The sequence below is a fragment of the Perna viridis genome, chromosome 2 (assembly GCF_037379345.1).
Source record: "Perna viridis isolate PV_CMFRI_1.1 ecotype Kerala chromosome 2, ASM3737934v1, whole genome shotgun sequence".
NCBI classification, from domain to species: Eukaryota; Metazoa; Mollusca; class Bivalvia; order Mytilida; family Mytilidae; genus Perna; species Perna viridis.
Window position 1 is genome coordinate 49556514 of NC_142446.1, and position 26377 is coordinate 49582890.

The 26377-nt window shown below is 33.3% G+C and overlaps 2 protein-coding genes across 9 annotated transcripts in view; one reads left to right on the forward strand and one right to left on the reverse strand.

Annotated features, from left to right (window-relative positions):
• Positions 1-9334, reverse strand: part of LOC148625596 (uncharacterized) — a 37592-nt gene extending 28258 nt beyond the window's left edge. Inside the window, exons 1-6 of one of the 3 annotated variants that reach the window (XM_088569205.1) lie at positions 9215-9334; positions 8382-8413; positions 4906-4964; positions 4472-4528; positions 886-1666; positions 335-460 (exon numbers count right to left, since the gene is read on the reverse strand). In XM_088569205.1, coding sequence (XP_088425331.1) covers positions 448-460; positions 886-1666; positions 4472-4528; positions 4906-4964; positions 8382-8407 — 936 coding nt within the window. In that variant the 5' untranslated portion in view covers positions 8408-8413; positions 9215-9334 and the 3' untranslated portion in view covers positions 335-447. Of the gene's footprint in view, positions 1-334; positions 461-885; positions 1667-4471; positions 4529-4905; positions 4965-8381; positions 8414-9214 lie in introns of those variants that run through there. The other 2 variants (XR_015919955.1, XM_088569206.1) reach the window with 2 other exon arrangements.
• On the forward strand, positions 8850-25470 carry LOC148625598 (glutamine synthetase-like). 6 transcript variants are annotated; one of them, XM_088569198.1, is made up of 8 exons: positions 9276-9379; positions 12821-13176; positions 15829-15987; positions 16334-16498; positions 16843-17025; positions 18083-18219; positions 21059-21258; positions 21503-25470. In XM_088569198.1, the coding sequence occupies exons 3-8, from the start codon at positions 15843-15845 to the stop codon at positions 21855-21857; spliced, it is 1185 nt and encodes a 394-aa protein (XP_088425324.1). In that variant the 5' UTR covers positions 9276-9379; positions 12821-13176; positions 15829-15842; the 3' UTR covers positions 21858-25470. The 6 variants fall into 6 exon arrangements, with proteins under 6 accessions (XP_088425329.1, XP_088425328.1, XP_088425324.1 ...); XM_088569201.1 differs by having other exon boundaries at positions 9301-9379; positions 12821-12865; XM_088569202.1 differs by lacking the exons at positions 9276-9379; positions 12821-13176 and adding an exon at positions 8852-9000.
• The last annotated feature ends 907 nt before the right edge of the window (positions 25471-26377 follow it).

Sequence of the window (26377 nt, forward strand, 5' to 3'; positions counted from 1 at the left end):
ACATTGTACTTCGATACGATGAAATATTTCTGGATCATACTTACTTCTAATTGCACTGCAGTATATTTTGTTATAAGAAAAAAATCAAACTTTGTAAGAAAAGTTAAAGAATTTAGCATTAAATACTGCTTATCGGCCTTTGATGAGTAAACTATGTTATGTCATACATATAAGAACAGACGTTGATATAATAAAAGCTTAATTTTTCAATAATATGATTTGCGTATAATTAATTTGTCTACTAAAAACTGTTGCAGTTTTGGTCTGGTTGTCGGAAAAAGAAAAAAAAAAAAAAAAAAAAAAAAAAAAAACAAAAAACAAACAAACACGGGAATAATTTCAAGATATATCTATATGTAACATTTTACAACTGTTTTACGTTCTATATATTAACAATGCAGTAGTCTTGTATTCTTCCCGTCGATGCTCAGTTGACATACAGATTGTTCATGACACTGAACTGCAATAAATAAATGCCCTCAGTTGTGGGATCAACTAAAACATACGCTCGCTCTATCTTGCAAATAAAACCGGTGTTAATTTTATTAATGTGTGTATGCAACATTCACTATATTTATTGTATTACTAAATTCTGCTTCTTGCAAGACACATGTCGTACTATACGACAAAATCACATCTGCGAGAAAGGAGTTAGATATCAATATGATTTTAATGTTCCGCCGATGTGTTTTTGAGAATGAAGTTCAATATGCGCGCCAGCCTTAGATTTGTCTTTTGTGACTTTTATTTCAAGGTCTTTGGAATAGATAAGATTTTCAACAAAATGAGAAATGTTCAGAGAAATAACGTCACATATATAGCAAAAACTGAAATAAAAAGATTGGACGAACTTGCTTTCAGTTACAGTTACAGTAACGTACATACCAAATTTCGCTTTTAGAATTCTTGTTTTTACTTCTTTCCTTGTGTAAGTCTTCCTTTAGGTCTTCATTTTCTTTTTTGAGTGCACTTACTAAGTCTTCCAACTTTTTTATTTTTATTTCGTACGATTCTTTAATCTCCATCAAGAGAAAGTCATCCCCTTGGAATTCCGGGATTTTTATTCGTTTTGATAGCTCGAGTTTTCCGAAACTATTCATCTCTTGCAATTGACAGCACATATCTAATAAATCCTTAACCTGTTTTTCGTTTCTTTGAACATTGTCAAAGCATACGCAACGACGGCTATATTGCTCTAGGAGGCTAGCAAATTTGTCGGAATTTGCAGACATATGGTTGAAAAATGCTTTTTCAGTCATCTTATAGTAGCTATCTAGGTAATAGGCAAACGAAAATAGTATTATAACATGATTGTAATGATTTGAACCAAACAAAGTAAGGTACTTTTCTAGTTCATCAATTTCATCTTCGTCAGTTAGTTTTTTTAAAGACAACACAATTATTAAAACATCGATACCATTTCTAAAGATCTTTACAAATGATTGTAATTTTGTCATTTGATTTTCTATTGTATCATCGATGTCTAGAAATCCTGGGGTGTCAATAACTGTCACACGCTGGTTATAAAGTATTTTCATATGTTCAGTGCATGCAGTAGTAATAGCTTGAAAACCAACTTTTGCTTTAAAAATATTTTCACCAAGGATAGTGTTTCCGCATGAACTTTTCCCTGACCCAACTTTTCCCATTAACATCATTGTCAAATCTGTAACAAGAAATAAGAAATAGAAATACCATATTGTCATTATGATTGTAAATTGAAAGACAAGAATGACATTGTAAACAAATTTGTATGAAACATAAAGTAATTTACTATTACGCACAAATACTCCTTTTTCTTCTGATTTTCACTTTATTTGATAATGGAAATAATGTTGCAACAACCTAGACTGATCAAGTTGAAACTAAAATTATATCTTTTACACATCACTGCTGAACATGTATGGTAAATTTTGATAATAACAAAATAAAAACAAAATATAAAAATTATTAAAAAAGGCATTATCAAATAAAAAAAAATATCAATCATATCAATTTTGAAAATTTTGGCATGCTGTACTCATGTAATCAAAAAGCATCAACTTGCATCAACTGCAGCATTAAAACAGTCATCGAAAGTTTTAGTGATCAATAAACGGATGTTTTCCTCTTTTTGTCTTTGTTGACTTCAGCATGTTAAGAAAAGAAGGTGCCGTCACTTGGTAGTTGCACATTACGTATACTTGTGGACCCTGATTATTTTATCAACCGATCTGCCCCGTGCAGGTCCGGGTGTTAAAAAAATAGGCCTGCAGCAGCGCTAAGCTTGTCGTAAAAGGCGACTAAATAGTACTCAGAACCCTAGCCGGGGGCTAGGGCGCTTTGCCCACAGAGCAACTGGGATGTGTGCCCCAGGTGGTTGAATGGGGTAACCCTACCGTGTTACATGCTGGGGTTGTCAGGCTATAAAACGGAAAAGCTGATCGCAAACCATTGTGGTGCACCGTGTTGGGAAAGATGCCATGTTCCTCGCACGTTAAAGAACCCTACTGTGGTATTCTACCGGAGTAGGATCCATAGGGCTCCGCCACATGAGGCTAAATTGCCCGACCCTACCCACCTCTCCCTATTTCCAGTGGCAATCAAAATTTGTCGATCCCATTGTCCTTGTGTCCCATTCCTTTTTCATTTCATCATCATTTCATGTTCATTTTATCATCAATTTCATGTTCATCGTCAGAATATAGCTGAAATATTGCTGCTCGGACGTGAAACCCCAATTAACAAACAAACAATATCAACCGATCTAGTTATGTCTTAAGAAATATGTTTTACGTTTTGCTTATCTGTAGGGAGGCAGGTTTTTTCGGCTATGCGTTGCAGATAAAGGTTAATAACAATATTACTGAATTCTTAAAATCTAGACAATGGTCAAGAGGAAATTTCTTGTAACAAATGGAAATATCAAGGTAAAAATCAGTAAAAAGAGTATTCAAGGGATTTAAGATTGCCGAATTGCTCAATGTCAAGTCTGGGGTAGACGAAAGGGGAAAGGAAAACTATGATACGGTGAACAAATCGATTCTCATGGTGCAGTGCAGATGGTGACACCGTAACGATCCACGAGTTCATGATGACGACTATTAAACTTCTAGATCTGTAGACGTCAATCTTGTAGCAACGTAACCCTGTTCCAGACGCCCAATTGTGAAAAGCCGAGCACGATAGAACGATAGAAAACAAATTTCAGTACAGTAGAGAAGATATCAACAATGAATAAGTTATAATAAAAAGAACCGAATAAAATTGAGATTAAGTAAAGCCAAAACACGAATTCAGAAATAAAACTTTATGGAGAAGACGTGTCAAGCAGAGACTTTTTGTTAGTTGATTACTGTTGTTGAGACATTAGTAGAAGTTGGCCTTTTCCTTGGAAAATAGGAAGGAGAACAAATTATTATTTATTAGAATCACCGAGAAGCTACGTTTACTCCTGTTGGAAGCAAAGATTTGCATTTTTTTTTAGATATATCAACATAGCTGTATGAATACTTAAAGCCATGTTACAAATTTAATTGAAGCTTATATTTGCAAAAAAGGAAAAAAAAATTTTTCAAAATGACATCTCGACTCGGTAAAACTCATAATGAAAATACCGCCGTTATTATTTAGCATTCTGTTTTGATACTCTTGGTATATACAATTTATTTGGATTTAGATCTTCTGTATTTGCTTTCAATGCTGCTGATGCAAGGTAACTCTTTGAAGCACGTGTACAGCAGCATATCATAATTTGCTATATCATATATGATTGGTACTTTTGTATTTGATTATGTCGATAGATGAAATCGGATAATGTATTAATAAAGCTATAAATAATAGAATATTTCGATTGATTGATTGATTGATTGATTGTTGGGGTTTTACGAGCAGCAATATTTCAGCTATATCAAGGCGATGAACATGAAATGGATGATAAAATGAACATGAAATGATAATGAAATGAAAAAAAAAATAGGATAGTTCACAAGGACAATAGAGTGGACGGTTTCGATTGCCACTGGAAATAGGGAGATGTGGGTAGGATCGAGCAATTAAGCCTCCAATGGCGGAGCACTAAGGTTCCTACTCCCATAGAATACCACAGCAGGGTTTTTAACGTGCAAGGAATGTGGCATTACTCAAGAAGTTGCACCACTATAACTTGCGGTCAGGTTTTCCGTATTATAGTCTGACGACCCAGCATGAAGCATCCCAGGGATACCCTATCCCACCTCCTGAGGCACACAACACAATTGCTCTGTTGGTAGAGCGCCCTAGCCCTGGTCAGGGTTCTGAGCGCTATTTAGTCGCTGCTGCTGCGGGTCTATTTTTTTGACATCGGGACCCCCACTGGGCGATTTCAATTAAACGACGTGAAATAATACTATATATGAAATGTACAATAAATTGTATTGATGTTTTGAAGTTTTATAAGAAACTGGTTGATGAACGAGGGATAAAGAGTATAATTTGAACACAAAATACTAACCTGGCTTGTTTCGAACAACATGTGCATGTTCATCTGCTGCTTTATCATATATTTTTCCTACAATACATTAATTTGATTTTTAATAAACTTAGTTATATGCGGAGGGAAAAACATCCCCGATGTTTTAATAATAACCAAAGATGGCTGTAATGGCCCATGGCAGCGCTGAGGGCCATTACAGCCATCGGAGGCCATTATTAATACTAAGGATATGTTACAGGACCAATATGGAAAATATGCATTAATACTGTTATTAACCAACTTCATTTTAGGACATAGTCAGCGTCTATTATTAATACGTATGATTTCACCATAATTTAAAATAAATTTCATATCTCGATGAATCAAACTTTTATGAAACTAAATCATGAGGGTTTTGATGTCTTTTCCAATAATTCCCCAAAAAATCGTTTATAGAACAAGATTAAACATACCTAACAATTCAGTATACTCAGTCTCAGTACCATCTTTCAGCAACTTTAAATCTCTTAATCTAATTAATTGAATTATTAGGTAACTACTAATGAAAGTTGTCACTTATTATAAGAAATGTACGTCACTTAAATTTATTCATAATGGTCTCGTATTGATACCCGGTTTAAAATTCATAATGCATGGATATGATTTTGTAATGACGAAATGTAGGGATATCCTGTCCATAATGACCAGTTGTCGAAATTTGTGGTTCATAAAGGATGGGCATTTCTATACATATTGTAGTAAGTTAGTTAATAATGATTTATATTTCTACACTGTTATACTTAAACATGTGTTAAGACAGAAGATGATTTGTATCAGAATCAGTGTGTGACAAGTGAATTATACATTCCACATTGATACAATTAAGAAAAAAAAATCATTATATTGACAAGGGTAAAAATTACAACCCTGATCATGACATGTCATTAGATAAAATGGACCCTGTTGTAAGGCAAATGCATAATACCATAACGGATTTAAGTAAAACCCTTTGTAAATGCATACTACATATAGGATTAAAGTAAAACCCGTAGGTTGTTGGAGCTTCGCGTAATGGTTAATTTGGGAACATTATCATCATAACAATTTACGTATGTCTCATGTGCATGTTTGTTAAACTAGGCACGGTCCCGAGTCCTACGAATATGTAAGCGTCTGTGGCATGTACGTTTTATGAGGAAAACTGAGGAATCAAACTTCGACCCTTAGGGGTTTATTAACGAAGCCCAACATGCCAGAAATTCACCTACAAAACTAACTACATTCTAAGTTAGGTGTAAAAAAAACTAATCACTAATAACAATTATAATTTTCTGAGGTCGGCTTTGTATCACTTAATTAATTTATTCACTTCTGAACAGAACAATAATGAACATGAACCTTATATCTTAGAATATTCGAGTTACACACATTTAGGTCAAACAAGTTCATAATATTAAGTTAAACAGTTTTTTGGATATTTGAAAATTATATACACCTGAGGGACCGAGTTGTACACGTTTGTGAAATTGACCACGCCATAGTAGGACTTGATTTGACTTCACAGTATTATCAAACCTGTTCATGAAATTGGAAACCTCTATGGAACCGGACAAACATTTGAGACTTACATGTATGCTCGATATAAAACACTGATTAAGTAAACAGATTTCTGTATTCAAGATCAGGGTAACATTTGGACGTTAGTTATATACGTTTTGAGTTACTGGTGACACAAACTACGTACCATCAACACCACAGGCAAGCAAAACATATTTAAAATGAAGAAACAAAATTTCTAAAAGTCTACTTAAGCATTAGTCCATACACATATAAAATACAGACGTTGCCTATGGTAAAGTAATTTCGTGGTGTAGAAAAACAAACGGAACAAACGATGCTTTTTTACTCTACTTATGCCTAATTTTTACGTGACAATTGTCCTTTCTGTATTTAGATTTGTACTTTTGAGAAAACTACCCTTTAATCTCCCACTAAAATCAACCAAGTCAAACCAAATCAAGAACAATAAATCTTGCAAGGTGCCAATTGCATACACAATCTTTATAATTTTTTATCTCAAAAGTGCTACAACCAAATGAAATACTAAGACTGGTTGTGTAAACAGGAACTGTTTCTAAATAAGAATTGAAACTAAATTCGTTGGGTTTTTGACATGCATGAATCACCTTCAGTCTGAATTTTAAAAAGACTGCTACTTAATACAAGAAACAAAATGGCAACAGACAGTAACTTTAGTGTTAATTAGCATCAATCGAAACATGCCATTATAGAAAGAGGTAAGCGTCTGCTCATCTATGAATAATAAACAGGTAACATATGAAACATTTGAAAAGTGGAGGAGTGGAAAGCTTGGATATTTTGACCATATGGGACTAAATATTTAAAAAGTTGTATGATTTAGTCTCTCTGATATAAGAAAATTAAATTTAATAGGATTGCAATTTTTTCCTGTCTTTTATATGTGAAAGCTAATAATTTCTTGTTCGGTTTTGCTAACCTATATAATGGTGTTAAATTAATCTTTGTATCGAAATTATTCAGTAACAGACTGCAGCTGATTCTACAACTATGGTTCAATATTCCTTTACTGGTCTTCTTTTGCATCAAGGGAACACAAATTCTAGCGGAAATCAAAAGAATGTAATCCAGGGACAAAGACCAGACATAGAAAACAGACACATACACAACAAAGAACATAAAGTAACTAAAATATTACTTACAAAGTAACAAAAGTAAATAAGCAACTCCGACTCAAAACCTGGGAGCTTGCAACAGGTGCATCGGACGGGTAAGCGTCCTCTGTTTTTCTAGAAACACCACAGAGATGCTCATAAAGAGTCAAGTCCGAGGTAGATCAAAAAGCGAGGAAAACTATGACACGTTGAACAAATCAGTTTTCATTGTGCAAATGGATACACCGTACCGATCCACCAGTTCGTGATGACGACCATAAAACTTCTGTAGTGATGACTTCAATCTTGTAGCAAAATAACCCTGTTCCAGAAGCCTATTTGTTAGAATATAATACTAATGGTAAGAAGTCTAGCGCTATACAAAAAAGTCTGCATAGTTACAACAAGCTCTGGCATAATGTCTGAGTTGTGATATTAAACTCAATTCGCAGGTACTGAAGGGATGTTGCCACAGATGAAAGGAAAGTTTCGGCATGAACAGTCATCACATTTGTCGTAAAGTTCGTTCAATGGTTTTCCCTTTCCACCGACCTCTAAGTGTAGGTCAAGATATACTTCTGACTTCACTGTGTCTGTAGTATCTTTTATCTCAAGTTCTCTTAGATAGATGCGATGTTTCAAATCCCAGAGACTAAGATTGATCATCTATATAGCAAAAACTGAGATTAAAGGATCCGGTTAACAGATGTTCTTTCTTTCGTATCAGATCAGCTATAAAGTCAGGCTCATAAATATAGGGGTGAAGGAATAGATCAGCAAGTAGAGAGGCATGATTTGTTCCCATTGGAATGCCGTCCGTTTGTTGAAAAACGCGTCCAACCACACTGGACAAATATGTTGTCGATCAAAAATTCCAGCACTTTGAAAACATCTTGTGTTTATTTAGTAGATGAATTGGAATTATTTTTTTACAAAGTATGAGGAATCTCTATCAAGAACTCAATATGTGTGTCTAGGTGTACCTTGATACAAAAATACATTGAAATAACGCATCAATTTTACAAAAGTCCCCCATGAATACTGTTTGTCTGTATTTTTGAAGTTTATAAAAATTGAAAATAAATACATCATTAAAACCACAACATCGGTTCAAAAAATAATGGTAATATATAAGTACCAGTATGTGTCAGATAAAAACTTCTGTTACTAGAATTTTAATGCATCAAATGATATTTAAATTGTTGGAATCATAGTGTTAACATAAACATGTTATGTAAGAATACACAAAATATTACCTGTTGCCATATGGTTCTTTAATCATCAATACCTGTAGAAAATTTTAAAAACTAATTAAAAAGCATATAACAGGAAGATTTTTGGGACACAAATGTTAGGTTTGGATAACTTATAAGGCTGTAAAAAGCATGCAAATCATATGATATGAGTGGCACAATATAATCTATTTCCACTGATATCTTTTGTTCCAGTGTATTGTTTGTATCATATGTATGTCAAAAGGTATATTTTAATCGCCAATATTTCATATAAGGATTTTAATATTCCCTAACAGAGCAGCCAAATGTTTCAATGAATTTCAATGCTTCCATTGTTAATATTTTGTTCTTTAATCAAATAACAACATTCCACGTTGTGAAAGAATGCATTTGTGATAAAAGTGGATGAAAACTTTTTAAAAATAAAATGTCATATGCTACACACTGCCTGGTTTTTGCATTGACACCCCTCTTTTTTATGACGTTCAAGACGATTACATATTGTAGAAAATAAATGGACAGCTTTCAGAGCCTGCTAAGGCCGGGTTAAAGAATGTATTTATATTTTAAATGGGGGGATGCGTGTTTAGGAATATGATAAGCACTATATCAAAGTATAGGATTCTTAGTACAACTAAATGTGAGTAAATTAATACATAAAATACAAATACTAAATTGTTGAAATCAGAACTGTTCCATAGCAGAACACACCTTTATGCATATTAAATCAATTTAAAGATTTGACTGTTCTTACCAAGTTTTAGACTTTGGTATCTTAATTGTTCAATCTTTAAAGAAAATCAATAAAAAATCTAAAACATATGACATAACTTGTATTAACAAAATTTGCTTACCTCATGTATGTTCCCGTTTTTAACATAACATTTGATAATAGGTAAGGTACAGACATTTAATAACTTCGACAGGTAGATAATATTTAACTATATTAACCATTTTAAAGATCCCTTACATTTGATCACTTTATAGGAATGTTATAAGTTATGGATCCCACAACGAATGTGAGTAGCTTACCATTTGTTGAATTGCTACCGGGGCTTTCATTAAGTTTGTTTCTTTTTATTTCTGGTATATTAAAATGCAAAAAATTCTTCCAAGAAGAGTCATTGTATAATTATTTTGGTTATGGCGTTCTGAACTATCTGGAAAGTTTCACAGGTACCCCGTGCAGGTCCGGGTGTTAAAAGAATAGGCCTGCAGCAGCGCTAAGCCTGTCGTAAAAGGCGACTAAATATCAGGAACCAACAAATCACTATTTTTCATCATGGTTTGACTTATATTTGACTACCATATGCCGATCTCAGCATATAATTTAAACAGCTCAATCATATGATTTCATACAGAGAACACACTTCTTCTTGTATGCTTTAAAACATTTTTATTTTTTATACAATATACTTATGATGTATAATCACGCTATCTTGCATTCAAACAATTCAGACATAAATATTTACATATGTCTTTATTTGATCATGTGATACATTTAAAATATGGATAACAAACAAATTACAACACATTAATCCGATTCATAATCAAGTCAAGTCCAAAATAAATCTCGCAAAATAGATATTACACCACCGAAGCAGTTGGAACCGCAATGGTCCTGACATGGTACAGGCACTTCAGACGAAATGGTTGGTTAAATCTAGGTTTAACAGCGCCGCGCTAAACCCTTCTCTTCCATTGCGGCGTGACTATACCAGCGGTGATTAAAGAGCATTTACAATCGGTAAATCAGCGGTCGCATCAGCAGAAAGAACATTAAGAAAAAAATTATTACTCGTCGTTTAGGGCACACTTGAGTATTTTTCAACTAAGGACTGATATCTAAAAAGAATTTTTTTTAAGACTCGGGTATGTTAAGAAGTTTTCTTGTACATCAGGTTGACGTCTGATCATGCACACAATACGTGACGTTTTAAGTTGGGGGAATTTTTTCCGGAAGTAACAAACATCTTTGTAAATAAGACCTAAGAATATTTTTAGTGTTAAATGAAGTCCTCAGTTCTTTAAATATGTGAAATTAACGATTGAATAAACCCTCATCTTAATAAAGAAACACAACATAACAAAACTGGCAGCACTTTTGTATCGATTTTGACGTCACAGGGAAGCTTGAAACGTCAGAGCACCTGTAGTAAACAAATGAGACGTCATGCTTGCATTCACCGAGACATTACTTCAATTGTCGATGAATTCTGAAGTCATATATGTTACCAGTAAGACAATTCTCCAAGTTGTGTAAGTTGTACTTTAAATTCTCTTTGTTTTGGTAAAAGACGGTTGTAACTATGTGCGGGACCGGCTTGGCCGGGCTTCATTCATCACTGACCTACTTGTTTGTTTGTTTGTTGGCTGATTGATTGATTGTTGGGGTTTAACGTCCGAGCAGCAATATTTCAGCTATATTCAGACGATGAACATGAAAAACGGGATGGGACACAAGGATAATAGAGTCGACAAATTTTGATTGCCACTAGAAAAAAGGGAGGGATGGGTAAAGTCGGGCAATTTAGCCTCCTGTGACGGAGCGCAAAGGTTCCTACTCCGGGAGAATACCACAGCAGGGTTTTTTTAAGTGCGAGGAACGTGGCATCTTTCCCAACACGGTGCACCACTATGGTTTGCGGTCAGGTTTTCCGTATTATAGCCTGACAACCCCAGCATGTAACACGCCAGGGGTACCCCATTCCACCACCTGGGGCACACATCCCAGTTGCTCTGTGGGCAGAGCGCCTAGCCCCCGGCTAGGTTTCTGAGCACTATTTAGTCGCCTTATACGACAAGCTTAGCGCTGCTGCAGGCCTATTCTTTTAACACTTGGGCCAGCACGGGGCATTTGAATTTGACCATGTGTAAGATGCTATATTATTCTTTTCTGTTTTCAGGTAGTGTTGTAATTCCAATTCAATATTTTCCAAAAATATACATGGTTCATATTCCATCCGAATGAAATAAAAAGGTCGAAATTTGAGCTTTCGGTAGTTGAATTTTACGTGATACCTGATCACGTATTTTTCCACTTAGGCACACCCTTATATATAATGTTTGTTCTTCACTATAAAACATATCATATGTAGGATAAAACAAGCATCGTTTGTTATGTGTCTTTATCTACACTATATATTACCTCCTCAATAAAGCTGGATTATATCTTTTTTCTGTTATTGCACACCTTTAAAGTTGTTAGACTTTTTTAATTGGATGGTGAAAAATCTTTGAATGCTTTAAACATTGATATTTGTTCCATTTACAACGTCATAGAGTATATTGCAAAGTAATGGGATAAAATCTGCATTAGTAATTAAATACTGGTATCAACCTACCTACTATTGAAACAATTGTTTCGACTGTCTTATTGTAAGAAGAGATTAAAATTAAAATTCATGATAAAATTGAACAATTTATTTTTTTCAGTCTTATGTTGTAGTACATTTATTTTGTGCGGAAAACAGATGCACACAATAAACAGTATGAAATAATCAAAATAACACGTACAAAGAAACAAAGCAAATGAGTAAACAGGACTCCACGAAAATTTGGGTGCAAGGAAAAGATGTACCAGTAGGGTAAAGGTCTTTTCTGGTGCTTCTCTGGAAATAGCCCGCCGAGTTTGCTCATGATATGTCCAGTCCAGGGTAGAAGAATAGATGAAAGGAAAACTATGACACGATGAACAAATGTGTTTTCATAGTGCTGATGAATACCCCGATACGATCAACGAGTTCATGATAACGATAAAAAAACTTAGCAATGCTTCCAATCTTGTAGAAACATATACTTGATCCAGATACCAATACTGAATGAGAGGTCAACGCGTTTGTTATATAGTTTGGTTCCTTTACCATCGATCTCTGGTTGTTTGCCATGATATGAGATTGATTTAACACTGCCTGTAGTTTTGTTTAACACTGGCTCATTATTGGGGTAGATGCAATGTATACAGTATTCCCCAAACTAGGATAGTTTAAAGATACACTTGTAATTCTACTTCTATATAACAGAAACTGAGATTAAATGATCTGGTTAAACGATCGTCCTTTATTTTTGATAAAATCAACTTTAAAGTCAGTCTTAAAAGAGATAAAGAATAGGTAAGCGAGTAGCGGTGTAAAATTTTTCCCAGTGAAATGCCGACCTTTGTTTAAAAAATGCGTCAACCACACTGGACAAATATATTGTCGATCAAAACTTCCAGCATTTATATTTGGAAAATGATTTGGAATCGTCGCTTGCAAATTATGAGGAATCTCTACTAATTACTACACATCTGTATCTAGGTGTACCGTCTTTTCTAGAGTAACAAATACTTTTGAGTCGGGAATTAAATTGAGTACGTGAGATAGTAGTATGAAGATTTGACAAATTATAAGTCTTAATATGTTATGTTCTGATAATAATTAAGCATTGAGGGCCTTCAGAAAATCTTCGGAATTTTTCAGGATCTATAATGATTTGACACATCTACAGGAGTAACAAATGCAGTGGTAAGACCATTTCTAGAGATGCAAGTATGCAAGTTTGAGGTTTCGAAAGATGTTTGGTAGTACATTTGGCAAATCCAGCTTTGAAGCGTTGCTTGTATGGATTCATATGGAATCCAGTACATTATAACAATCACTGTTTTCAGACGAGAAACCAAAAAAGAGGATATTTCGGATTGATGGTCAACCACTATATCTTCTTTTGAGAGTATTGTAGCAGTAACGGTCTTATTGCAGCTATTATTTTCTATTTCTACCTCCAAAATGTAGAGTGACAAAAATCATCATAAGATTATGAGGAAGAATCATTATTGGTAATTATGGCAGATTTAAGGTTTTATTATACGGTGCATCACAGGTTAAAAAGCAATTTAAATGCCTTTTCCATATGCACATAAACATATAATGTTTATACATTATCAAAACATTACATCAGAACTGTTTGTGCATAGATCAGATATCTTTTTTAAACTAACATATGAAATTTATACTTTGAAATTTGTATCCTTTTGTATATTTTCAAAGATTGAGTGTGTTATGACAATACTTTACCTTAACTGTCATATAAATAGAATGCAATTTTGAATTAGAATTCAGCCTTCATATATCATATGGTCTCAGGGAATAAATTTAAGTTTTTTCATATTGTTAATATTATTTACATCATAAAACTTTATTGAAATAAACGGTATTGCCAAGATACGATCGCTCTTTTGGCATTGATAATGCTCTTTTGGCATTGCTAAGTATTTTGATCGTTATCATGAACTCGTTGATCGTATCGGTGTATTCATCAACACTATGAAAACACATTTGTTCATCGTGTCATAGTGTTTCTTTCATCTATTCTTCTACCCTGGATTATTGTTTTTTTATCCTACATATGGTATGTTTTATAGTGAAAAACAAGCATTATATATATGGGTGTGCCTACATGGAAAATACGTGATCAGGTATCACGTAAAATTCAACTACCGAAAACTCAAATTTCGACCATTTTCTTTCATTCGAATGGAATATGAACCATGTATATTTTTGAAAATGTTGAATTGGAACTACAACAAACCTGAAAACAGAAAAGAATAATATAGCATTTTACACATGGTCAACTTTCATTGAAATTTTAGTTGTGAACGGCATTAATAAATAAACACTTTTTTGTTATTGAAATTGCTATTTCTTTTGTTTAAACATTCATTGATTTGATGTAAAAGTTTCGCCATTCTTTCATGCAAAGTAAAAAAGCAAATGAGCAACTCGGACTCCATACAAAACTGGGAGTATGGACTAGGTACATCGGCAGGGTAAGCGTCCACTGCTTTTCTAGAAACACCAGCCGAGTTGTTAATAAAAAGTCAAGTCCGGGGTAGACGATAGAGGGAAGGAAAATTATGACACATTGAATAAATCAGTTTTCATGGCGCAGATGGATACACCATAACGACCCACGAGTTCATGATGACGACCATAAAACTTCTGTAGTGAAGACTTCAATCTTGTAGCAACATAACTCTGTTCCAGAAGCCTATTTGTTAGAATTCTAGCGCAATACAAAAAGTCTGCGTAGTTTTGTCAAGTTCTGGCATAACGTATGAGCTGTGATATGAACACTCCATACGAAGGTGCTGAAGGGATGTTGCCACAGATGAAAGGAAACTTGACAATTCTAAATGAAAAGTAATCATGTTGGTCGTAAAGTTTGGTTAATAGTTTGATGAAATGTTTCTAAAAGGGTCTCCGCGGGTGTTTTAAGGAGAAATGTCATAAATTGTCATATTTTTATCTACGAAAACCAGATACTTATAAACTCATCTTAATACGTGAAATTTCGTGGATGTTCATATTTTTAGTATACAAGTTCATAAAATAAAACTTCCCAAACACAAAAAGATGAACAAAATTTCAAAATGTTCAATAAAAGTGAGTCACGTGATTGGTTAATCAAGCCTTGGTCGGACCACATAAATGTCAAAGTGCAGTGGGAAGATGAAAAAATTGTATATCCAAATTTTAATAGTAGGTCAATGAATATGTATATTTCTCAAAAAGTGCTGCGGGAAGTGTGAAAAATCTACATGTAGATTTACAATTTACCCAAACTTGGAGAATTTTCTTACTGGTAACATATATGACTTCAGAATTCATCGACGATTGAAGTGTAATGGCTCGGTAAATGCAAGCATGACGTCTCATTTGTTTACTACAGGTGCTCTGACGTTTCAAACTTCCTGTGACGTCAAAGTCGATACAAAAAATGCTACCAGTTTTGTTTTTTTATTAAGATGAGGGTTTATTCAATCGTTTATGTCATATATTAAAAGAACTGAGGACTCCATTTAACACTAAAAATATTCTTATGTGTGATTTACAAAGATTTTGGTTACTTCCGGAAAAAATTCTCCCAACTTAAAGCGTCACGTATAATGTGCGTGATCAAACGTCAACCAGATGTACAAGAAAACTCCTTAACATACCCGCGTCTTAACAAAAAAAATCCTTTTTAGATATCAATCCTTAGTTGAAAAATACTCAGTTTCTTCTAAAACAATGACTAATATATTTTTTTAAATGTTCTTTGTGCTGATGTGACCGCTGATTTACCGATTGCAAATACTCTTTAATCACCGCTGGTATAGTCACGCCGCAATGGAAGAGAAAGGTTTAGCGCGGCTCTGTTCAACCTAGGTTTAACCAACCGTTTCATCTGCTGTGCCTGTACCATGTCAGGACCATCGCGGTTCCAACTGCTTCGGTGGTGTAATATCTATTTTGCAAGATATATTTTCGACTGGACTTGATTATGAATCGGATTAGTCTGTTGTAATTTGTTTGTTATCCATATTTTAAATGTATCACATGATCAAATAAAGACATATGTAAATATTTATGTTCGAAATTTTTGAATGCAAGATAGCGTGATTATACATCATAAGTAAATTGTATAAAAAATAAAACATGTTTTATAGGATCAAGTCAAACCATGATGAAAAATAGTGATTTGTTGATTCCTGATATATCTTATAATGGCGATAGAACTATACTGGAGTATGTTTTCACAGATCACACTAGATACAACATGTGTTCTAAGAATAAAGTTGTCGATTTTGTTCCAAAGGCTGTTGAAGGTATTTGTTTTGATATGCAAATTTCGTAGTAAACTTACCTTTTTTTTATTATCATCAGTAATTGATGTAGGTTATTTTGACTTTAAGACCAACCTAGAATTAAAAACCACAAACATCTCATCGCTGTTTTATGCTGATAAAATCACCAGAAATGTTAAGCTTTATTAATTGCAGGTAAACTACACTGTATTTTCTTTATTGTTCATTTATCAATTTATTCTGATATGCCTGTTACATTGCATAAAGTCTGTATTAGCAGGTTTAGACCGATTATTTTTACGATACATCCAGAATCATTTGTATAACAAGAATAGTTAATCAACAAATGTAATTGTAAATTTTAAAGATTGTCCAAACTGGGATAATTGTATGTGGAACGGACTATCTGACAATTTTGAAGATTACAAGGACATGATCCTAAAACCAGTTGCCATGTTCGAGAATCCTTTTTTAAAGAGTCCACACAAACTAGTCCTATGTGATGTTTGGTTGACACTGGATGAGCCATCCGGTAAGGAAACTTTTTTTGGTGGTGATGTGATGTAGAACAGTATACAGACAAAATATTTAATTTGATTAAAAGCCATTTCAAAAGACCATTTTTTTCTGTTACACTTTAAGGTCGTGTTACTTTGTCTTTGGTCAATCGAAAACTATGAATGCATACATTTTTCACATTAAAAAAGTGAGACCAAAAATAGGAAAATGTCGTTTGTAAGTACAAATACTTTTAAACAAGTCAAATATTTATTACTGAACACAAAAATTAATGGAAACCTTTTATAGTAGAATCCAAGTTTGTACAACTTTTTGCAAGACAAAAACACTAAGTATATCAACATCATTTGATTACAGTCATCAATACTCGTTACTCATGCAAAAAGACAATGGAGAGATTAAAGTATGACCCAGTAACAGGACACAGGCCACAGCAGCTGCACGACCCTCTCTTTGGAATAGAACAAGAGTATCTTGTAGACAAAAATAATGGATCGCCGTTTAGTTATGATCCCGAAGAAATGGATCCTTCGTTTAAAAGTACGCATTTTGGATTGTACATTTGAAATATTATAATTACAAATAGAATAAAAGCTCTAAGTATGGTTTTATAAACAATGATTTTCCTGATTTTTTTTTCAGTTTTCTTCAAACATTTAATTTCATGTTATCTAGTTTATAAAAATTACATTAAAAAAGATTTGAAATAAAACCTGATTCAAATACTGAGGCATGTTTTATAAAAATAGACGTTTTATATTTGAAAGGTTGTCAAAACAAATAGCAATGACCACTCAATTGATTTTCTGTATTTAAATGATGGACAATTGCTTTGTACTGCATGCAATTTTCCTAGAACGTACGCCCCGTGCAGGTTCGGGTGTTAAAAGAATAGGCCTGCAGCAGCGCTAAGCTTGTCGTATAAGGCACTAAATAGTGCTCAGAAACCTAGCCGGGGGCTAGGCGCTCTGCCCACAGAGCAAATGGGATGTGTGCCCCAGGTGGTGGAATGGGGTACCCCTGGCGTGTTACATGCTGGGGTTGTCAGGCTATAATACGGAAAACCTGACCGCAAACCATAGTGGTGCACCGTGTTGGGAAAGATGCCAAGTTCCTCGCACGTTAAAGAACCCTGCTGTGGTATTCTCCCGGAGTAGGAACCTTTGCCCTCCGCCACAGAAGGCTAAATTGCCCGACCTTACCCACCCCCCCTTTTTCCAGTGGCAATCAAAATTTGTCGACCCTATTATCCTTGTGACCCATCCTTTTTTTCATTTCATGTTCATTTTATCATCCATTTCATGTTCATCGTCTGAATATAGCTGAAATATTGCTGCTCGGACGTTAAACCCCAACAAACAAAGAACAAACAAACCTAGAACGTACTACGCTAAAGTAAGAATTACACTTTTAAATAAATAAGAATGATTTTAATTTAAATCATAAATATTTGTCCTTGAGACTTTCCAAATTTCTTAAATCCCCAATCCTTTGTTCAAAAATTGTGTTTATGCTGAATTTGCTGTATCCCCAATTTGAGATTTGTTTATGTAAACGAGGCCCAAAAGCTAAAATTAATTGATACGGACAATTTCAGTTCATTACATGAGAGTCGATCATCCAAACAACAGGAATGTTTCTATAGAAAGAGAATTATCAAGTAAACACGTGTTGGCCTGTTTGTATGCTGGGGTGAAGATATGTGGAAGCAACAGAGAAACCACTCCATCAACGGTAACGCATTAAGGAGCAATCCGCATAAGAATCATGCAGTGGGTGATTTATCGATATCAGATATTGTATCCGAATTGACTTTAAATCAGTTGGAAATATTCGAAAAACAATAAATAAAATGACAAAATTGGAAAATATTTTCATTGTTACCATAGCAACGACCACTCCTTAGGAACCACCAATGTTGGGCCTAATTATCATAAAAATATCACAATTTGAATGTAATTTGAGATATCTAATGGTGGAAATTTTTCAAATTACATAATTATATTAATGAAGTGTGAAGTAAGGAAAACAATTTAGAATAAAGAACAAAGCAATCTTATTGGTTTAGATCGGGTTACCATAGCAACAAAAATTCTTAATTTTTGACATTTTAAAATATACGAAAATAGGCTATGTTCAGACCCGTTTTGCCAGCACTAGAAAGAAGATATCATCCAAATGTATGCATGCATGTGTGGCAAGACCTTGTTTTTTGCTCATCTGGACCCGAAATCACCAACCATAAAAACTTTTCTTCTTAACGCTATTCATACTAACATTGTCCAGACCATAACTTTTTATCTTTTGACCAAGACTTCTAATGTTTGGTATGTTGGTATATCCTCTCAGGACAGAGTGCTGCGTACCAGAGTAGGTGACGTTTGACCTTGACCTTTAAAGTGTTTTGATTCTACGAATTTCTTTCTCTACGGAATGAAGTAAACTGATATATGTATGTATCATCGTATAACCCTATGTCTCACCTTTATAATGGTACCAAGAAAGTACCACTTAGGGTTTTGCGGTAAAATGAAGAAAATGTACTCCGAAAAATCGCTTAAATTGACATATTTTTCAATGTCAAAATTCCTAGAGTATTTATGCTTCAATGAAAATGGTTTATTTGGTATTTTCTGTTTGGTATTATCATAATTTATACTTCTGGGGTTCTTTTGATGAATTTTGGGGAATGGAATTTCGTAGTCAGAATTTATCAAAAAATGCAAAACATGGGATTTTTTATTTTTCGGTCAAAAGTAAAATAAATTCGAAACTACAAGTTATTACTCAAATAAAACGTCTCAAATTTGGTATCATTCGATAGATAATTTAATAACCTTCATAAAATAATCACGAAAAACTAATTCTCAAGAATGAATATTTAAAAAAAAATGTTAATATACTACCCTACCCCTAGAAAACTGGTCTCAGTATCAAACAGAACTCTCATTCACAGCATACTTACACCGTAAAACTCATTTTAGGCATTCGTAATTAAGTTAATGATGTACCCAACATATTTTGTCAATTCAAATGCTTAGATTTTCTTTTTGTGGTGACAATTACTATACATTTGGAAAGAGGGAAATTTTCAGAATTTCAAATTTTTTCCCTTTTTTACAGAATACCGTAGTTCAGTCAAGCTTTTGTGTGATACAGTACATTAATATAGTGTCTTAGCTTCATAATGAGCCCAAATAATAAATATTTGAACTTTTCTAAGTCAAGTTAGGTAAAAAATTGCCACCCCTTCCCATGAAAAAAAAATGCCTCAACATGAACCGAAATGTTAATAATTAATATATAAACGGTGTACAATAGACATGTTGGGTACTATTGTTTTAATTATCGATGTATCCAACAGATCTTCTCATTATGGCCGAGACAAAGTTTTGTATGGTATTTTGCCAAAATTTTTATGTTATTTGACCTTGGGGTCAGATATCAAGGTAAAAGGTCATCTACCTGAAACATTACTCTCTGCCTTTGTGTGATAAACTTAAATGCCAAAGATCAGATATCAAAGTAAAAAGACCAAAAAGTAATGGCACAGACAAAATTATGTATCGTATTATGCCAAAAGTTGTATGTGATTTTACCTTGAGGTTAAAGGTCAAGGTCAAAGGTCATCTACTTTGGTACGCAACACTTTGCCCTGTGAGAATATACCAACATACCAAATATTAGAAGTCCACATCAAAAGTAAGAAAAAAACATGGTCTTGACAATGTTAGTATGAAAAGCGTTAAGAAGAAGAAAAGTCTTTATGGGTGGTGATTTCGGGTCCAGATGAGCAAAAAACAAAGACAGGTTACATATTTTTATTTTTGATATGTTCCAGAGAAGAGGTCCTGCTACACATCCATGCATGCATACATTTAAATAATATCTTCTTTCAGTCTTGGCAAAACGGGTCCAAACATAGCCTATTCTTGTATATTTCAAAATGTCACAAATTCAGAATTTTGGCTGCTATGGTAACCCGATCTAAACCAATCAGATTGCTTTGTACTCTATCGTAAATTGTTTTCCTTACTACACACTTCATTAATATCATTATGTAGTTTAACAAATTTCCACCATTAGATATATAAAATTACATCCAAATTGTGATGTTTTTGTGATAATTAGGCCCTAAATTGGTGGTCGCTGAGGAATGGTTGTTGCTATGGTAACGGTGAAAATATTTTTCATTTTTTCATTTTATTTATTGTTTTTTGGAATATATCCAACTGATTTGAAGTCAATTCGGATAAAATATCTGACATCAATAAATCACTTATAATGAAAATTGCATGATTTGTAGGCTGATTGCTACTTAAATACTTCTTAGGTAAAAAACAAACAAAATGATTATTAATAAAGATCCGCAAGAACAAATAGAAGTTTCGTATATAATTTTTGATAACTGCAAGTTCAGACAAAAGTATCAAAACTAAAAGGAGAACTATTTTAACTTGGAAGAAAATGAAAACGTAGTCTTTTTTATAATTCCAGTGGTATAGATTTCATCAGAAGGTTATGTTTTTAAAGCGCACGGAAAAAAAGCAGTCATATGTACTGTATTTTTCAGTGGGAGTACCAGATAGGTCCATGTCCAGGGGAGACTATCGGCGACCACCTGAACGTTTCTCGGTATATACTACATCGATTAGCGGAGATGTGTGGGCTACGAGTGTCTTTATGCCCTGTTACTTCGCCTGATAAACAATCTATAACCACTGCACATCTGAATTTTAGTACACAGAAAATGAGAGAAAAAGATGGAATAATGTGAGTAAATCACTTACGTGTGAAGACTTTTCTTGTTGATATTGTTTATGGTAAATGGTAAGGCGATATACATTACATGATTACCAAATAATGACAGAAAATAAAAGACTCATGTTGACTATGAAACGATCTTATCTTCACTCTTTATGAAGTGTTGTCATTTGCACGATCAATGTACAATAAAAAGCATATAGAGGTATATATTCATTTATCATGATACACACCTTCGTTTCTTCAATTACAGATTTATTCGTCGTGCTATCGATCTTCTCTCAAAGTCTGAAGATGGACCATTATTGGTAATGTATGATCCCAGATTGACAGGAAATGATATAGAAAGATTGGAGACTTTTCATAAGAAAAACACTAAATTTAGCAGTTTTGTTGTTAATATCGGCAAGAAAAGGTTTACGACAATAAGAATTCCCCCGCTTGTTGATGCAGAAGGTTGTGGATATTTTGAAGACAGACGACCTCCGGGATTAGTAGATCCTTACGCGGCAGCGGAGGGTATAGTGCGCGCTAGCATATTTGGGGACTATTTGAAACCCGGTTACGAACATTTGAAGGATTTAAGTTTTTGGGACAGTCAACCATAATATGTTGTTCACGTTCTTCTCAAGTAATTAGAAAAAAAATGTATCTTATTACAAACAGTGAAGACATCTAAGTAACTGTCAATGGATAAGTTGTTATATTCTTATGTAAATAATTCAAATTTCCCTAAAATAATTTATAGGAAATAATAGCACTGTCATTTCTTTCATTATTGTTTTTGTTAACACTTTCTATAACATACAATCTTATACCTTCAATGTCAAAGCTGAAGTAGCGTTTTCTCTATCAAGAAAATGGACTCTCTGTAAATTTACACCTGAAATATATTTAATGTTTACCAATTAAATGCCCGATATAAATACCCTTGGTCCTAGCCGACAGTTTCTATCTATTAATCTATTTAATCTATTACCCCCAAAAAATGTAAAAACTCTGTAAATCTGAAAACAAATGAAGAACAATAGCTCCAAATTATGTAGATGTGGGATATCATTTAATACGAATGGTGTCCATGAAACCTTTCAGTTGAAAAGTTGATTAAAAGTAGAATGACAAATAACCAACATCGGTCTTATAACAAATTTACATCACACGTCCTAACAATGTGTCTTATTTAAATAGTGTTTCATCATAAAATAAAAAAAAAATGGTACACCAATTTTAATATATTGAGGCAAGAACATGTGGTCGTGAAAGAGAGATTTGCTTTATGAATTTTCAAGATGGACAGATTTTATCCAGGGACAAGCATCATTTCGGTCTCTGTAGAATTACTAACAAAAATACTTCTATGTTTTCATTTTTTACACTAAATACGTCCACTGTCTATGTATTGTAAATAGTAGATTTTTAAAAGCCACTTGTACCTGGATACTATATAAAAACAACTTTTAAATATGTGTTAAGCTCTCCTTGACCGAATAATATTGATACATTGATTTTTGGTAGACAATTTATGTCATTACATTGAGTGTAATAGTTATATTTAATAAGGTCTTTTATTAACCAACTACCCAAAATATGTCAAAAACTGACCAATTGATATGAATTTAAACCGGGCATCTATACGGGCCAATATGAAAAAAAAGAGGGCCAATACGGCATCATAATTTCCGGTCGTTTGACACTGCCATTTTGAATTCAATATTCTCAATGCTTCATCCTTCTGGATTATTTATGCATATGTACCTAACCATTACATGCATATAATTAACCAAACAAATAAGAAACTAAGAATAAGGTAAGAAAACTTAATTTTGATTTGGCATGTCATTCAAATACAATCATAAGCTCTAAGGAGCTTCAGACCAAATATAAAAACATATATTATGTAACATAAACCAGACAAACTGGAATCAAAGGATGTGCGCATAGAAACAAGAAAAAAGGAATCCAACATAATTTTGATATGCAAACCAATAATTTAATACACCTGGCAACCCTATTGTAATGTCTTAAACAAAAGAGCATAATATAACTTCAATTGCACATTTGTACATCTAAAATGTGCTTTCAGAATTGTGTTATTTCAGTAATTTTGATCACCAGGACTAAACGTTGCAGAAACACAAAACAATCTTCCATTTTATACAAAAAGGGATATTTAAGACCGATTAATGCCAATAAATTTTCATGTTCTTTGTAAAACACGAAATTAACTGTCATTTACAAATCATCTAGTTGAGTTGGTTAATAAAATTGTCGATAAATATGTAATTTCATAATGGCCCAGTTATAGATTTCGGTCAATCATATTGGCCTCGACAGCCGTATTGGTCATCGGTGATGTCTCGGAACCAATACCACCGCCTCAACAAATTTGACAGACCTCAAACCTATAACAGGGCCAATATGAAATTACATATTTATTAACATATAATATAGTTTAATATTGTTTGTCCGTTAGTTAGTCATTATATTATTTATTGACATATCAGATACATAATGGTCTCGAAATTGTTATATATTACACATAAATTTGCTCTTTCTATAGGTCTTTGTATGCTTATGACTACTTGAATAACACTTGTATGTGCCAATTTTAGTTGCTCTATTGTCTTTTTAGTTTCTTCAAATACCGCTATTTTTGCATTATTCTTCGCAATCAGACTGGTCAACTTAACATGTGTTCTCGTTTCAAGTGCTACGGATTAGTTCCCGTAATCTGAAAAGAAAACATTGATTCCATTATCCTGTTACGATAGGATTTCATGTTGTATTCCATTTTTGTAAAACTTATGTGCAACATAAAAGTTTAAAACGTGTAATAAAGCTGTTAAGGGGTGAAATAAATTACGTGTCCTCTTCACTTAAGTCGTGATTTAAAAAAAAACAAAGTCTGGTCGAGTATTACTAGTACTATTGCACATTGCAAACAACTGCAAAACTTAAAAGGTGAAGGTACAAAAGTCTCAAATTAATCTTCATGGAGATAATTTAATATTCGTCTGGATTATTATTTCTATTACGTACATGTATCTGTCACTATCAGTTGAATTTCTAAAATGAAGTCAAAGTCATAAGATTTCTTTAAAATCAATGCATGTAAAACGTATACATACATAAGCTCCGTTGAGCAATAAAATACTAGTTATAAATATTTACATAAAATAAAAGTACAGCCATATAATGGCATAAGATACAATTTTTAAAAAAAAATATTACATCTAAATTGATAATATAAAATATCGATAATGTGCACATTAAATGTAGGCAGTACATCTTAACACACTTAAAAACTGCTTATCTCTCATGTGACAGATGTATTTCCCCCCGGTGCGTTATTAATGTATATTATATCTATTCTTTAAAAACTTAAAAAAAAGTAAAACTAAACATTTTACTATTAACAAAAAAAACTATGTAACGCAAGAAGAGAAGCCGGGAAACTTTGCACTTACTGTTTAAAATTCTTACATTTATGAACGAAATATAGATTTTTTTCTCTTTTGAAAAAGTAAGACATCTCTGCACAAAGAATCATGGAGAGTTTTGCATAGGCGGTGGGGGGGGGGTATTTTGTAATAATAAGCTTCACATAAGAACATCCTCTCCTAATATAAGTAAGGAAGTGTCACCTTTGCAACGAGTGATTTAATGCAACTGAGATATTATCGGGTGTGTGTTTAGTTTAATCAACAATTGTGTAAATAGATGGGGTTCCCACGTCTTGTCCACTTTGCAAATGAACATAATAACAAAGGTACAAAGTTAGGTTCTGGACACTTGTAGTATCACAGGATCGCCGATCATCAATAATCTTCCTATCTATTATTGTTTCAATTCAGTGAATTAATGTATTATATAATTTAAAAAAAATACCCCCCTCCCCCCCAAAAAATCATAATTTTTAAGTATACGCGAAGTCTGTTCTCTGCATGGAATCATGTGATTGATTTGTTGAAATAAGAATTTGAATTCGGTATATTGTAGTCAGAAATGAGTTGAGCCATGACGAAGACTGATGGTTTGATGGTTTCTGAAATATCTTTTAATGGCCATAGATCTATACTACAGTATGTTTTCACAGATCTGACTAGATGCAACATGTGTTCTAAGAATAAAGTTGTCGATTTTGTCCCAAAGACTGTTGAAGGTATTTGTTGTTATTATGCAAATTTCATATTAATTTTTTATAAAACTTTTCATCATGAATTGAATTTAGCTATTTTGAAAGCTAGACCCACCTATAGCAAAATTAACCAAAGCATTTCATTACCGTTTGATATTGATAAAGAAGTTTACCACATAGTTTTTGCTTTATCAATTGGGAGGAAACAACATTGTACTTTCTATATTTTTCATTTAACTATTTATTCATGCGTATTACCTTGCGTAAAATTAGTATTTACAGGTTTAGACCTGTTTTCATCACACATCAAGAATCATTTGTATAACAAAAATAGTTAATCAATTAATCTAATTGTTAATTTAAAGATTGTCCGAAATGGGATAATTGCATGTGGGACGGACGATCAGGCAACATTGAAGATTACAAGTATATGATCCTTAAACTAGTTTTAAAGATTCCACATAATCTAGTCCTTTGTGATGTTGACATTGGAGAAACCATCTGGAAATTTTTTTTGACATTTTTGTGGACAATCGAAAACTCATGAATGCATATATCGAACATTCAAAAAGCGATACAAAAACATGATAATGTATATTAACGATCCTTTGTTAGTACAAATACTTTTAAACAAATGCAAAGTCTGTCATTTTTTTTATTACTGAACAGTCCCGTGCTGGTCCAGGTGTCAAAAGAATAGGCCTACAGCAGCGCTAAGGTTGTCGTAAGGTATTTTTCAAGAGAATGTTAGAAAAAGAGATTTTTGATAGAGTTTTCTGCCTTTGAAATTTTCATTTTCAGTGCATTTCAATGAAATTATAACTCGATGGTCCAGCATAATATCTTGTGATGAAATATCTTGTCTGTTTTCCTTGATTTTGATTGAGTAAACAGTCAAAATTCACTATCAAAATGATGGTTTTTTTCATACCATGTTTCACCGACTGCCCGATTCTTACTGGGACTGACACTTAATAATATAACATAAAA